General features: G+C 32.2%; 1 protein-coding gene across 2 annotated transcripts in view; it reads right to left on the bottom strand.

Annotated features, from left to right (window-relative positions):
* Gabrg1 (gamma-aminobutyric acid type A receptor subunit gamma1) overlaps nt 1–16,816 on the bottom strand; it is an 81,015-nt gene that overhangs the window by 38,371 nt on the left and 25,828 nt on the right. For both annotated transcript variants that reach the window (XM_026386556.2, XM_077803386.1), the window contains exon 3: nt 6,553–6,620. In XM_026386556.2, the coding sequence (XP_026242341.2) occupies nt 6,553–6,620 (68 nt within the window). The remainder of the gene's footprint in view (nt 1–6,552; nt 6,621–16,816) is intronic.

The raw sequence follows: 16,816 nt of genomic DNA, 5'->3' as shown, positions 1-16,816 counted from the left end.
TTTTAAAATTTTATCTCTGTTACTGTTGACTCAAATTTCATGTTGTTTTAAAATAAGAACTGTCACAAGCAATAGATTTTACATCATCAAGTGACAAAAGAAGAATTAACACTTAGAAATAAGAAATTAAAATTATTAAAATATACAAACTAAGAAAATAAACATAAAATGGTAAAGGACAAGTGCATTTCTTCAATTTTTGCAATTCATCTCTTCCAAGAAGGCTTAAATCTTTCTCTTTTGCTGCAGATGTAGGTCAATTATTTAGATATATATAAAAAAATTTTGTTTCTGTGGAGCTCTTGCTGTTCTTAATTCCTCAAGTTAATGTACTTGGCAGGGAGTGACTATTGCTTATTAATATACTAAAAGGAATAAAAATTTTTCTTTGATATAGAAAAGCTATGCCTAAGGCTTTGTCTCCTTAAATCTAGAAGCAAAACAGAGAGAGCTCTGGAGGAAGAGAGGTAGGGAATGAAGAAAGAACCTAGAGTGAAAGAGTGGAGAGAGACAGTGATAGATCAACCTATGAAATATTAGAGCCAGTTGTCTGAACCAAGATGGAGAAATGTGGCACTTGCAATGAAAAATAATATAAAGAAAAATTTCCCTCTGCACCCGTATCTTTCTCAATATATTTAGAATGTTTAAACAAAAGTTGCATGTCTGGGTTTATTATCAAAATGAGACAGGTAAAGAACAACAAAATACAAATACTTGAATGTTAGTATAGCTTCTTTAACTTTACCCCCCCCCCCCACACACAACCCAAATTAATTTTTGCTGTTTGGCCATTCTATTTAAATGAATGCAAAACAAAAAAAAATTATTACTGAGAAAAATCCTTTATTACCATTCAATAATGAATAATGTTTATGAGTTTTGTAGCTCTACATATACTTATTTTTGCCTTTCACAGGGAGCAATTGTATTTCCTTTAAAAGAAGTCTGAAAGGGGTTATTTTTGTTAGATATTTATATTGTGGCCAGTATAAACTTACTTCATTTATTTACTAAATTTACTCAATTGTTTTTGTACTCCTAGTCCTTTGTCACTCCTTTTGGTAGGGAGTTATTTTAGCCCAGCTGGTACCCCATATCTTTTTAAATTATCCTCTTCATAGCTGGTGTCCCTTTGTTCCTCAGTCCTATTTGTCTCTCTTACAAAGACCAATTAGAATTTCTAGCAGGAAGAGTCTATCCAGCTTCAGAAGCAAATTCTAGGACTATATGACATGTCACTTTTATAATTAGAATGGCAAGTATTAAGCTCTTCATATATGAACTGTTATCATTTTTCACCAATTTTTATAATCTGTTTCTCTCTTGTTTCTCATTTTCAAAGTTCCTGTGTTAGTCACCTCTTCAAACTGGTAGTCCAATATAGTTATAAGGGTTACCAGTCCCTATGAGTTAAACCCATGTCCAAATCATATCTCTACTTTTCCATTATAGCTATGTTTGTACTTACTAATCTTGTGCTGTAAACTATTTTAGATAACTGTAATATCATCTAGAACTTCCTAGAGCTCATTCTTCTTGACTTGTCTTGAAGAATCATTATAACCTTGAATGTAGTACTTGCTAATAAGAAGTTAAGTTGCTAAGACATGTACTCAAAATACTAGAACATTCCTCTAAACTTGTAAAGCTAAGAGATTAAAAGATGCTTTAATTCTAGTCTAATTTAATACTATTAACTCTCTCTCGCCTTCAGTTCTACTTGATTATTTTTTTCTACTTGTGTGTAAGATATATTTAATTGGAACATAAAGTTGAACTCCCTGAGTCACTCCATTGTTTCAGTAAATGCTTTTTCTTTTTGACTGTGAATTCTTAAAAAGAGAATTAAAGAAATGATCGACTCATTGACGATTCATTCATCATTTAAGATGTAATTATTGAATATATTTTTGATAGAGACAGCGAGATTGAAAATATCAATGTAACCCTGGAAACAGAAGAGAAAAACAAATCTTATTGTAGAATGATGTTTTAGGTTTATCAGTAATTTAAAAAAATGTTATTTTATGTAGCCAAGCTTCAAAAGAAACATCCACCTTGCAACAAAGGAAATTTTGGCTAACTTAAAAAAAAGAAAACAGTTAGCCAATATATTAATTTTGTTCCTTCCAGCCACTCAAATTGTATGAGTAGTTAAGAAGAGAAACTAAAAAAAAAATTACTACTTTTCTGCTTGCTTAATTATGCTCAAGTTTCCTTGCTTGATTACACTCACATTCAAAGCAATTTTGTTCATTTTATGAAAAGTGAATTCTAATTTTCCTGCATTGTTTAGTTAAAATAGTCTACTATGTGAGCTTCTTATTAATTCCTTCTATGACAATGCTTTTCTTTAATAAACACTATAACTGTTCCATAGAGTTTTCGCTAACTTGTTTTACTATCACTATTTTCAATAGCAATTTCATTTAATTAGCTTTTTAAAAAAGTATCACTGTCCAAGGTTACAAGTGTGTAATTTGCCCTACTGGAAAAACAAAACCTATATTAGCATGAATCTTTTATAGAGGAAGATTATCATAGAAGCCTCTGGGTACCCATTCATGTCAAAGAGTTTCCAGATTACTGATAGAGCTTTGAATCTTATGTCTCTTTATTTTAATGACTACAGCTGTTATTTAATGAATTTTGGAAAGTTGAAAACAAAACCTCACAACAACAACAAAAAAATACCTATTTCAGGAAAATGCAGAGTTTATCACGTGCTCAATAGGCTTATCTTCTCCAGGTATTGGTTACCTAGAAACGGAATATTTTAGGATTCAAAAGAAAAATTAACATTTAAATAATGTATTACCTTAGGAAACTCTTCTTTGCATGATGTTAAAAATTTAACATTATTACACACAGGTACATAACATGTTTTCTCTTTATAAAAATCAACAGATTGTATAGGAATTTGGGGCATAGCTCACATTAAAATCTCATTGAAACTTTCTATTCCCTTTCTTTCTTGTTGGCACTATTGTACCTTCATTTTCTTGCCAAATCTGTTGTTTCATTTACTACCTCAGCTCTCACATCCTTAAAAGGATGAGTTCCTAAAGTCTGCTATTCATCCCCCCTGCCTTTTTTTTTTTTTTTTTCGTCCTCTTTCCTTTCTGTTAAGTTTCTTTCCCCTTTCTTGCAGAGGTTTAGCAAATTTCTTACAAAGATTGGCTTCAGCCCCATATTTCCATGGTGTGAGCTCCTAATTTAAGAGCAACTTCTGGGCCAGACTATCAGGGCATCCCTCCATCCTCTCAGAATCAATCTATCCACAGCCAGTTCTTATTCATTTACATTGTGGTGACAAAGATGTCAGTTACGCCATGGCTCGCATGCTGTCACTACAGAAATCAGCGCAAACAGCTGTGAAAGTGAATGCCAGTTATGGACGTGAGCATCATATTTACGAGGAGAAAAACGGAGTGTGGCTATCATACTAGAGGAATAAGGGAACACAGGCAGTGTTTAGCATATTAGGATGGTTCCCCAGGTATAAAGTGATTAAGGCCTGCAATAAAAATATAATTTTGACTCTAGTAATAAGTGAATAAATTAAGTGAGGAAGAACATCAGCAAAATGTCAGAGAATTATCTTTGATGTCAGATCATTTTCTTTGAGCTGAACTGAGTTACCTCCAAAATTCACATGCTGAAGCCCTCATATCTAGTATCTCCAAATGCAACTATAATTGGAGATAGAACCTTTTAAGAAATGATTATTTTAAAATGAGGCCCTTAGGGCGGTTCCTAATCCAATTTGACTTGTAGTAAGAACTGAAAATTTGATACAAAGAGATACCAGGGATGAACAATCCCAGAAGATAAGCCATGTGAGGATGCAATAAGATGACCATTTACAAACAGAGAGAAAGGCCTAAGAAGAAACCAGGCCAGCCATCACTCTGAGCTGTTGCTTCAATGTCACATTTTTTGCTACTTTGTTAAGGCAACCCTAGCAGACTAATAATACCCATAGAAAAATCAAAGGAGATGAACAGTACAACACATTGAGTCCATTACATAGGACCCTGTAGTTTAAATCACAGAAAGGGCGTAATAGGAATTAAAGCAGAACATTGCAGTCTATTTTTAATAATTTCTGTTGTTAATATTAAATTAGTCCTTCAAATAGTATCACAAATAATAATAAAACTCTATGTATAAAAAATAAATAGCACACTACATTGTTTCCTTCTTAAATGTCCCTCTCTATATTTTCTTATTCTCTCATGCCCCATATTCTTAAGAGTGTTTTTCTAAGTTTTAACAAAATACATGATAATTTTACATAGTTATGAGCTACAGTGTGATGATTTGATACTTATATATAATTTATAACGATCAAATCAAGATGCTTAGGAATTCCATCTCCTGAAACATTTATAATTCTCTTGTACTGGGAACATTTAAACTCTTCTAGTTCCTCATGAAACATAATAAATTGTTGTAAACTATAGTCATCCCATGCTGCAAAGCACTAGAACTTATTCCTCCTGTCTACCCCTGTACTCAAACCAGTTTCTGATTACATAACTGTCCTAGCAGGACCCATCTGTATCTTCAGTGCTCAGGGCACTAAGATTCAATAATGGGACCAGTTCTGAGGATGGAGGATGATGTTCAATTCAACTGGTTTCTTTTCCCTACCTTCACCATATGTCATGGTTGATTTAAATGGTCAACTTGATTGGATAAAGAGATGCTGAAGAGGCTTCTGGGTGTGTCAGTGAGAGTGTGTCTAGGAATGATTGGCATGTGGGAGAGTGAATTGAAGTGAAGACCCTCCCTAAGAGGGGGAAGCACCATCCAATAACCTTGGAGGCTTGGATGAGAATGAAAGTTGAAAGAACAGGGAAGCTGCAGCAGATGCAAGCTAGATGCTTCTTGAATGGGGTCTTGATTGTTGCTGCAATTGCCTGAGGATGTCAGACTCTCACTCCTTCAATCTTCCAAAGTGGACTCTGCCAGTGATTCTCCAGGGAATCTCCAGAAGCCTTCAGTCTTGGACTAGGATAGCAACATTGATCCCTCTGGTTCTGAGGCTTCAGCATCTTGGACTGTGCTGCTACTGTTTCCTCCAGCTCTCCAGCCTACAGATGGCCATTGCGGACTACCAGCTTCTGGTTGTGTGAGCCAATCTAATAAATTCCCTTTTTATTATCATACTTCCTGTTGATTCTGTTCCTCTAGAGAACCATGACTAATACACCATTTTAACAAATTTCATCTAACAGAGATAAACACCACCTAATTGTTAATGCCAGTAGGCCTCATTTAATCTATTTCTCATTTAATTTAAGGTACATGGGCAATTCATTACTATTCCTCTATTTGTTGTTCTTTTCAACCCCTTAGAGAATAATATGTCTTCTTTTCTTGGTTCTTCTACCCCTCTGACTTACCAGATTATGCCCCCTTTCTGAACTTTCTTCCACCTGTATTTTACACACATTGATCTTATCATACAGTCTGATCCTCAAACCAGTGCTTTTCTTAATCTAACTATCCCCTTGGATTTTCCCACATATTCTTGTAGTTTTAAGATAAATGTATGCCTCTTGCCCCCTTTTCCTTCCTGATCTATGCCAATATACAGTTCTAGCATCTTCCCAGAAAAGCAGGCTTATAATACAAATCTCTGCTGGACAACTCCTCCTGAATGTGCCTGTTGCATTTGGGGCACATAGGCATGTATCTTTTAATACATGTATCTTAAATGAAGCCACTACCATCTGCAAAATTATTCAGCTTAATACCTTGCAGTGAGCCCATGTACAACCACTGAGTCATAAAACCTGAAAAATTCATCTAATATTCTTAAATGTGGTATTATTTGCTTTTGCTCAATTGCTACTCTTGAAAGTCTTGGAGATCTATTGCCCAGACTAATGCAACAACCCCTTAACTGGTTTCTCTAATTCTTATCTTGGTCTTTTACATTCATCTTCTGTACTGTTATAAGTAAGATAATGAAAATATCAATCTGACCACGACATACCTCTGTTGAAAGCTTCTGGACATTCTTACCCCAAAAGATACAAGCACATAAAAACATAACACAATGCATGCACTTCCTATTATGATGGCTTAAAAGATCATACTAAAGAAGGACCTTAAATATTTCTTCAGCCTGAGTTAACACTAAATTTGTGGAAGTTCTCCTGATCTTTTGAGGCTGTTTCATTTCTCTGACTTTGGGCACTCTGCTTTCTCTGTCATGAAGTCCTTCTCCATCTCAGACTAACTGCTTTCCTGTAAGGGCTTTTGATTTTCTTTTCCCAGATTTCTTCAGAGACACATTCTTGATGGATCAGGTGACATTCATATGTGCCATAGAATAGTCTTACCAAATTCAGTATATTGGAATAACATGCTAGTTTTTAGATAAGGGGTATTTTATTTCAAATTCTCTATACCTACCATGGAGTATTTGTACATGGTAATCTGAATTCATTCTGTATCAGTTATCAGAAATTATGTATTCATTGTATTATGAAGGCATATATTTTGGATTTCTATATTTTAAAATGAATTACTTACCATATTTATGGGGTCAACTGGTCCAATGCTGTTTACATAAACATCAGTTTCTATTACTGTGGGCCTCACTGCAAAACATCAATAAAGAGAATATTATCAGAAATTATCTTAAAGAAATCATAGTTTTAAATCAATCTTAATAACTCGTTTTTATTATTTCAATCATAAAATATTCCTCATGATGAAATGTAGACACATTCTCTATTTCAAAAACATAAAATTTTTCAGTTGAAAACTTAATGATTTATCTAAAAAAGTATGTTTTAACTAAAAAATTCCCCTATGAAAATATTTAAATATAAAATATCTAAACCAATAACCTAAGATAAAGTTTCTAGTGTAAAACATAATTATATATTTAGAGCTACCTAAGATAAGAAAGCTAATTCACTAAAATATTTGCTAAATAATTAACTTGGAGAATTTTGAATTAGGAGGTATGCTAGAACCTAAATAGTATATAACTCTCCTTATTGCCTAAATGTTTAACAAACTTGCTCACAGAGAGGTGAAAAAAACGCACTAATTTGTAGTTTTTGCTGATTTCAAAGTTGCAAATACTCCCTCAATGCCTGATTAAAAATATCAATATGAAATCATGGAATTCAGAGCTAGAATAATATATGATTACATGTTTATTGTGAACCAGCAAGAACCAGTTCTAGCACACACTGGAATTTGTAATATAGCTATTAGGATTAAAGGACATAATGTCTGTAAAGAAATCACCTCCAGGTCTAACTCATATGATCTTAATAAATATTTATGCATACCCCCTTCCTCCCTCCCTTATTAGCAACATTCTTTTAGATTGGTGATAGCAAATTCCAAGGTTCCAATGTAAGACACCTATTTACTTAATTCTCAGTTATTGTACAGGCATTCCTATTGACCTTATCTATTGTGCATTGTATGTAACCATTAGTATTTTTCCACTTAGTCTTTAAAAGGTACATTCAATACGTTTATATTATATCAAAATGTGTGCAACTCTTCAGCTTTGTGAACATTTACCAAATGATGTAATTAACAAATATCCATAGCAGTGCCTTATTTGATGGTGCTCTAGACTTCTTGATCCCTTTTGGGATTTCCTTCAATGAGATTTTTGGGTTCTGTTTTGGTTTACATGTGAGGTGTCCTCCAAAGATTCATGTGTGAGACAATGCAAGAAAGTTCAGAGATGAAATGATTGAGTTATGAAACTCTAAACCTAATCAGTGCATTAATCCATTGAAATGGATTAACTGAGTAGTAATAATAGGTAGAATGTGGTTGGAAGAGGGGTAAGTCACTGGGGGCCTGCATTTGGGGTATATGTCTTGTCTCTGGTGAGCAGAGTGCTCTCTCTCTCTCTCTCTCTCTCTCTCTCTCTCTCTCTCTCTCTCTCTCTCTCTCTCTCCTTTCTTGTTGCCACATCTAGAACTGTCTTCCTCTGCCATGCCCTTTGGTCTTGATGTTCTGCCCCACCTTGAGCACAGAGCAATGCAGTTAACCATCTATCCACTGAGACCTCTGAAACCATGAGCCCCAAATAAACATTTCTTCCTTTACATTGCTCTTTTTAGGTCTTTTATTCACAGTACTGAAAAAGCTGACTAAAACAGATTGCTTTAATGAAATTTACCTGAGTAATGGTGATTTATACCCATATATTTTTCTGTTTGCTATGAAAAACATTTTCACATAATTTCTATTACTTCCTTGAGGATCACCACCCAATAAGATACCAAGGATTCATTTTCTAATTCAGAAAATGCTTGTTAAGGAAGGATATAAAGCATTTACAAGGTGAACCACAAGAAGACAAGCATTTCAAGAAGATAATCTGTCACATATTTCACAAAGAATTTTATAAAGAGAAAGGTAAATGAGATAAAGCAAAAAAAAAATTACCTTGGAGGTTCAAATTTTCTGGTATTACAGCAGAGTTTTAATTACATTTGTTCAATTCCCCTTGCTGAATTGTCTGTATTCCCTTTTTGGTCTAGTATTTATCACTCATAATTCAGAGGTTGCAAATGACCTGGCAGGATATATCTCCACCTTTAATACATGGCCCAATCTGCCTGTCTGAATGTTTCTGCAGCCCTATTCTCTCTATTGGTTATTTTCCAATCTGGCACAGTTTCTAAGCTACCAAAGCTCCATGGTAAAAAGACATTTTGCAAAATAGTACTTACATGGCTTTAAAACAATATTTATTTTTACCCCTTGCAATAAAAAAAAAACACTTCTTTTAAGAAAACATACATTACATAATGACTTTTTTTCCCTCAGACAAAAAAAAAAACTTACATGTTATACATATTTTATTAACTAGAAATGTGTTTTTAAAAATCTTTTTAAAAACAGTTTCAGTATGTGAAACTAAGCTTTCATACTTTTACACTAAATGAAAAGGTAACTCACCCTGCTAGTCAACCCTTAGATGATGTAAATAAAAGGATTTTATAATTTAACTTAGGTTGATGATATTTTCTGAGATGAGTTGTTTTAATTGTTTGCCACTTTTTTTCTGACAAGTTATACATTGTGGCCAATTAATATCTGTAATTAAGCTAATTTCAGCTACTGGTTTTTCCAAAAGCCAATTAAAAATACTAAAATAGGTATTTTAATTTCGATTACATAAAGCAATTATAACTGATGTAAGCGCATACCATTCTTACATAGACTTTTTTTCAAGTATACTGATGAATCAACAATATTAAGTTCCTGATTTTATTGCTCAATACTCAGGGCTGAATACTGTTTACATTGAGAAATAAATGATTCTTGAGGAAATTTTTAGTTAAAGGATGTATTTGTCATATTTACAGTGCAGAAAGTTTGGTAGGAGAGTTACCCTACTTCCTGGATATCAAAATCTCCCAGCCAACTATAGGATGAAGCTATATATATCAGAAAACCCTTAATTCTGGCCTTAATATATGAGCTACTTAGCAATGGGGATATAATCAACATGAAGCAACTGCACCTGAGCTGGGACAGTAAGTTCAAGGTCGAACACTGCTATCAATAAAGAAGACACTCAATTAGCAATCATTAAATAAATATATGTTTGCAAAGTATGAATTATGTTGTTATTTTGTAACCTATTTTGTAATTTTATGCTGCTGGCCTTTGATCTATGTTTTAATCTGCATGCCCAAAAGTTGAGGAAGAATAAAGTTGAAAGTAAAACAAAATATCCCAGATTAATTTTGAAACTATTGCTGGTGATTTTATGTGACAAAATATATAATTAAGAGAAAACTAAAAGAAATTTGTAACTGTTCCTTAATAATGAGTCGTTTTCACTTTGATTGACTAAGGGTATGAATAATACTGTGGGTAAAACTAAAATTAAAGCTTCTTAAAAGGTGAGAAGATACCTTTTCTCAGTACTATGATTTTTTTTTTTTAGTATAAAGTTTGTTCAACTGCAGGATCTTCATGATGTTCAAAAAGGAAAAACACAATATTTTAATTCAAAACTTGAAAAACGCAACTGAAAAGGAATTGTCATTTTAGGACTATTTAATGATGTCTTGAAAGTAGACACAGACTATGTTTAATTCATCAATACACACTAAGATCAAAGATCTTTCTTTGCAGTAGTGTAACAATGAGTCAGAAACCCATGTACTGCTACAGCAAATTACATTTTTTAATATATAGAAGGCAGATAGAGATGACATTAGATCATTTTTGTAAAACCTCTTTCTGTGCTGTGATTTAAGTACTTTGCTTTAAGAACACCAGCAGAATGTAAGTAGATAAACTCCCAGAGGGAGTGAGTAGATAGAAATAATAGAGTCACAGTAACTTGAGCATCCACAGAATAGGAAGAGAAAGAAAAACTTTAATATATTAAAGAAGAAAACAGTGAGACCAATAAAATTTCCATATTTGGTTAGTCCGTAACTAAGGCACAACTGAGGACAACCAATCCTTCATGAGGATAATTAGTTTATCAATAAGAAAATATAAACCAAAATACAATATTTTATTTTTTTTCCTCAATCAATTTAAGCATGTTTTCTTAGTCACCCTTCTACAACCTTTTAAAGAAATTTCCAGCCAGTTATATAGCTTTTTGGTAATGTTTACTTATTAAAATAAGTAAGGTCAATTAAAATTTCTAATCATAAGGAACAGTTTTACAGTTTTTATTTCTTATCATCCAAGAATAGTCATTAAAAATAAGTAAATAAATAGCTCCACTAATCTAGATATTATAGATATTATAGTTACTCCTTCAATGTATGTTATTTCATTTAACTGATATATTGACAGAGATTAATTAATATCTTTCAGTTCTTAAAACGTCTCAGTCTGATTTAGTTATCAGAATTATATTGAGTGAATTATACTGGCTTGGTGAAATGAGTTGGGAATCTCTATTTTTCCATTTACTAAAAGTTATTTTATTAAGATTTATATTACTTCTTTCTTACATATCTGATAAAATTCACTACTGGAGAGAAAAAAAAATGACTATTTCTGACCTGGATCCTTAGCCTTGAAATACATTATTGGGACAAGTGAAAATTGAACATGAGTATTCAATGGTAGTAAATATATCAATATCATCTTTCTGGTTTTGATGGTTGTACCACACTTATATGAGGTTAAAATAATCAAATTTAAAATAGAAATCAATAACAATAAAATCTATCTTGAAAATTCCCCCAAATATTTATAAATCAAGCAATATTTAAAAATAATCGATGAAGCAGAAAGAAATTTAAGGAAATTTTTTTTCACAAAATATGAAAGAATGAAAGACAATTTATGAGTTAGTGAAATTGACCAAAAAATTCAAAAACATTAAAATAAATCTTTATTTGCTTAAAGAAAAACCTGTGTTTATTAAGGAGATTGAATTTATAACCAAACATCTTCCAACAAAGAAAATCCAGAACAACATCACAGTTTACAATCATCTCCCTAGAATGAGAGAAAAACTGGATAAGAGCTGGAAGGAAACAATAAGGAATTTAGTTCAACATTCAACATGCAACTTCCCCTGAGGGTTTTTGCTAATTCCTGCAGTGTTCATGTGTATGATGTGATGCTGACAAACCAAATATAAACGGTGTCTAAGCATTTACAATAATGTGGAGGAAATTCAACTGTTTCAGGGATACTGGACAATCAAGGTGTGAGGTTTCTGGTACCAACCTTAAACTCGCAGTTGAGACAACTCAAATGACTATTCCTTAGGAAAAAGAGAAATAAAAAGAGTATGTTCTCCAGTCACAATGGAATTAAATTAAGTATCATTGATAAAATAAAACTAAATAAAATCCCAGTTATCAAAACTAAGGAATATTTATATGACTAATCCATGTTCCCAAGAAGACATTACAAAGGAATAAAATGTGAATGGTTAAAGCAGTGCTTAAGGAAATTCATATAAGTTTCCTAAATACCATCTCCAAATATTCTTCCAAAACCACACAGAACAACAAAAAAATGGAAAAATAAAAGTGCACAAAAGTTATATCCTCAGCATGGCTTGAAGACAGAAGACCCAAATTTCCAAAAGACTATCTATAAAAAAGTAAAAAGGGGCTGGAGATATAGCACAGTTAATAAAGTGCTTGCCTTGAATGCACAAGGCCTGGGATTCAATCCCCAGCACTACCAAAAATAAAAAATTAAAAAGTGAAAAAAAGAAAAACAAATTGTGGCAAGAACTCTCTCTACATTACAATTTTTTCATCAACACTGCAGACTGGAATAAAGTGTGCAAAAGAGAGAAAAAAGGAGTCAGCAATAGGCCTGTGACAGATCTAAAAGGATCACTAAAGAGAAGAAGCATATTGTCAATTTGAAAACATTTAAAAAATGTGTTCCAAGACCAGAACAAGAACTAACAGAAAAGAAGTATATAAATGTGTGTGCTATGAAAGAATAGTCTTCAAAACAAAATGTTTCAATATGATGTTGACTATGAGTTTGCTACATACACCTGTTATTATATTGAGGTATGTCCTTCTATACCTAATTTGTTCAGAAGTTTTATCATGAAGGGATGTTGAATTATATGGAATGCTTTTTCTGTATCTATGGAGATGATCATGTGACTTTTCAGTCTTGATCTTATTTGTGTTACATACTACTTTTATTGATTTTGCATATATCAGATTATCCTCACATCCCTGGAATGAAACCAACTTAATGATGGTATGTGATCTTTTCAATGTGTTGTTGAATATGCAACATTTTGTTGGTGATTTTTGTATCTGTGCTGATTAGGGATATCGATCTACAGATTTTTTTTTAATGTTTTGTCCTTTTCAGGGTTTGGTAACAGTTAATGTTGGCCTTGTAGGGTGGGTTTGGAAGAGTTTCCTCCCTTTCACTTCTATGAATTATTTGGAGAGAATTATATTAGTTTTTCATTAAAAGTTTGAAAAAAATCAGTGGTAAAGACATCTAGTCTGAGTTTTTTTGTTGTTGTTAGGAGACTTTTTATTACTTATTCATTTTCTTTGATTGTTATTAATCTATTTGGGTATGTTTATATCTAATTCATTCGATTTCAGTAGGTCCTATTCATCCAGGAATTTCTCCATTTCTTCTATATTTTCCAAATTAGGGCATATAATTTTTCCAAACAATCTCTAATGATTTCTCAAATTCTTCTTGTTGAAATGATGTCTCATTTTTCATCTCTAATTTTATTTATTTGAGTCTTCTCTCTATTTTTGGTTGGTCTAGATAATGATTCATCTTTTTTTTTTTTTCCAGTGCTGGGCATCAAACTCAGGACCTTGGACATGCCTGGAAAATGCTCTACCAATGAGCCATATCTTCACACCCAACTTTGTTTATCTTTTTAAACAACTAACTTATTATTTCATTGATGCTTTTTATTGATCTTTTATTCTTGATTTCATTTATTTCTGCTTTGCTCTTTATTATTACTTCTATTTTGGGGGAGAGTTCACTTATTCTTGCTTTTCTAAGGTATTGAGCTACATTCATTAGGTTATTTATTTGAAATCTTCTATTATTTGATGCTGGCACTAGTTGCTCTAAATTTTCCTCTTGGTGTTGTTTTTTGTGTATCCTACAGGTTTTGGTATGCAGAAAATTGATGAAACTGGAAAGTATCATGTTAAGCACAAAACACTATGTAAAAGTAGAAAAGAGATTACTAGAGTCTAATCCTAGGTTTTAGAGGGCCAGCAGAAGGGGGAAGAGATGAAAGTGGCAGTAGAGACAGAAAGAGTGATGGACATGATCAATGCACATGTATTCACATATGAAAATATTACAGCAAATCCCACCAATATATACAATTGATACATTAATATTTATAACAATTTTTTTCTGAGCAAAGAGAAATATAAAAAAAAATCCACTTTAGAAATTGTACTGTAATGGGAAAAAGAAATAGAGGTGGATTTTATGCTCCTGCACAAACATAATATGCACCTATCAGAGAACACACACCACCATACCAACATATCCATTTAAAGGATCCAGGCTTTCTTATTATGGCATAAGAGCATGAATCAACTAATAATCTGACAAAACACCTATGAATCACAAAATAAATGATAAAACTATTATTGCAAAGTAAGAAAACAAGATCCAATACAAATCAAGCATGGAAAAAAATCCCCCAAACACTTTTCTTGTCAGCATCCTATAGAAAACTGTTCTAAATGGTTAAATTTATTTAAACATGCACTTAGGGACAGAAAAAAAAATGACTTCAAATCAATTTTAGAAAGCAACAAAGAAGAATACACTTTCCTGACCCCTTAAACAAAAATGCAGAAATGAATAGAGAATTGATTAAATGTGGTAAAGAAAGAAATGGAAGAAAAAGATAAAATTACAAGATGACTGACAATCAATACACACACAAAAAAATGTAGTAATAGGCAGGAAAAAACTAGTGCACATAGATGTGAAAAACATAAGTCAGAAGACCAGAGAACATATGGTGTAAACACAAGTAAATCAGAGTGTGATTAAATAGTTTTTAGTTAAATCCATGAAGAAAACCAATATAATAGCTTGCAACTAATATTAAACCCTGAAATGCAAAGTAAATCAATAAGTCAATAAGTAAATATTTCCTAAACTAGAAAGAAATCCTGAAATTACATTATGAAAAGAATTAGAAATTTGGAAAAAAAGATTACCCAAGTTAAACAACTTGAGACATATAACTATAAAACTACTCAGTTTAAATAAAAAAAAAAATGCCAAAGGTAACAGGGCTAAGCAACTGGATGGATATGAGACTTCTCAAAAATAACTCAACAAAGTAAGTCACCAGTGAACTAACATATTGAAAAGAAACTCAGTGATAAAAATCATGAATCAAGAGTTTTGTATCCTGCCAATCTGTCCTTCAAGGATCAAGTTCACAGAAAAATAATTTTCAACATATAAAAACGTGAAAAATCTACTCAAGGAAGAAATGACTGAAAAAACTTCAGGAAAAAAAAGACTATTGATGAAAATTTTTAACTTGTTGATGCAGATTAAAGACTAAAAGATTAGCACAACGGTGTAAATCTAATTTGCAAATATGTATTATGAGAGAGAATAAAAAATTATGCAACAGAACTCACTGTAATAAATATTACCAGTTGGCACTAAAAATACCCATTTGTATATATATGCTATTATTATGGATTGAATCTGGGATGTCCTCTCAAAGACTGATGTGTTGAACACTTGATCACCAATGCAGCAAACTTCAAAGGTGGGGCTTTTGGGAAGTGATTAGATCATGAAGGCTATGACCATATCAGTAGATCAATCCACTGATAGATTAGTAATTTTATGTCATTTTTGGTAAGTGTTCAAACCTTCAGAAGGTGGGCATAGTTGAGGAAATAGGTCACTGGGGGTACTCTCTGGAAGGGTATCATTTGTCTCCATCTCTTTTCTTTGTCTTTTTCTTCCCAGTTACCATGATTTAAGAAGCTTTCTACCACACCCTTCCACCATGTTCTGCCTCATGTCAGGCAAAGTAATGGAACCAGCTGACCATGAACTGCAACTTCTGAAAGAACCAAAATAAACATGTCTTCCTTTAAGTTGCTTTTGTCAGGTGTTTTGGTCACAGCAACAAAAGGAACAGAGTATAATAATATATTTTGAATACTTAGGGAATTAATAATTAACAATAAAAAGTAAGCACTAGAATATAAAATGAACATTGATCAATCAATAGTCCTTGATATATGGACAAGAAAACATTACTTGCAGTGAAAATAAAAATTTAATACTTAGGAATAAGTTTAAGAAATGTAAGAATCTGTGTGAAAAAATCTTTTAAACACTGCTGTAAAACACAAAGTAAATACGAAGAGATGGAGATGGTCTTGGTTCTTATATTAGACCACTGAATGCCATAAAGATTTCTGTCATTCCAAAGTCAATTTTTCAAAATATAATAAAATCCAAATAAAGATACCACTTTATTATGAGGAACTAAGCTTGTTGGCAATAAAGTTGGTTTATAAAAATATAAAAGGATAGACAGAATAAAACTGAAAAAGTAAATAAACCATTGAATTTCTATCATTAACAAAGTATGGTAGCACAAATAACTCAGTAAATATCAAATAATACAGGCTAAGATTGACTTTTTAATAAATGATGCTGAGTCAATAGAACAGTCATTTAGAAAGGATAAAATTAGATTTAGATTTCACACTGAGCACAGTTATAGACTCCAAATAGTTGATGGAACAAAAAATAAAAGCATGCAAACACTAGAAAGGAAATGGATGAATTCTTCTTTTACTTTAGTATAGTATAGAAAAGATTGACAAGTCTGAATATATAATAAGAAGAAATAAACAAAAATCTTCTATAAACAAAAACAAAGGACAACTGAAAAACTGATGGAAAATATTTGCATAATATATCACAAAATAAGGGCAAGCAATACTGAATTAGTTTTCTAGGGCTATGGTTGAGAATTATCAAAAATTGGTAGCTTAAAACTACACTGATTTGTTATTTCATAGTTCTGGACACCAAACCAAAAATCAAGGTTTGCAATCCCTCTGGAAACTTTTGGGGAGAATCTATTCCAATTTCTGGTAGTTGTAGTAATCCTCATTTCTCTGCAGACTACTTTTATGTCTCTTTTTCCTCCTCTACATGTCTGTCTTTGTGCATGTGTTTCCTACCTTTATGTATTCTATCCTATAAAGATTCTTGTAGTTGGATTTAGGACCCTCTAGGTAATTCCAAAAGATTTCCTAATCTCAAAGTCTTTAATTCCATTTTA

The sequence above is a fragment of the Urocitellus parryii genome, chromosome 10, assembly GCF_045843805.1.
Source record: "Urocitellus parryii isolate mUroPar1 chromosome 10, mUroPar1.hap1, whole genome shotgun sequence".
Lineage (NCBI taxonomy): Eukaryota > Metazoa > Chordata > Mammalia > Rodentia > Sciuridae > Urocitellus > Urocitellus parryii.
This window is presented reverse-complemented; position numbering and strand designations above follow the sequence as displayed.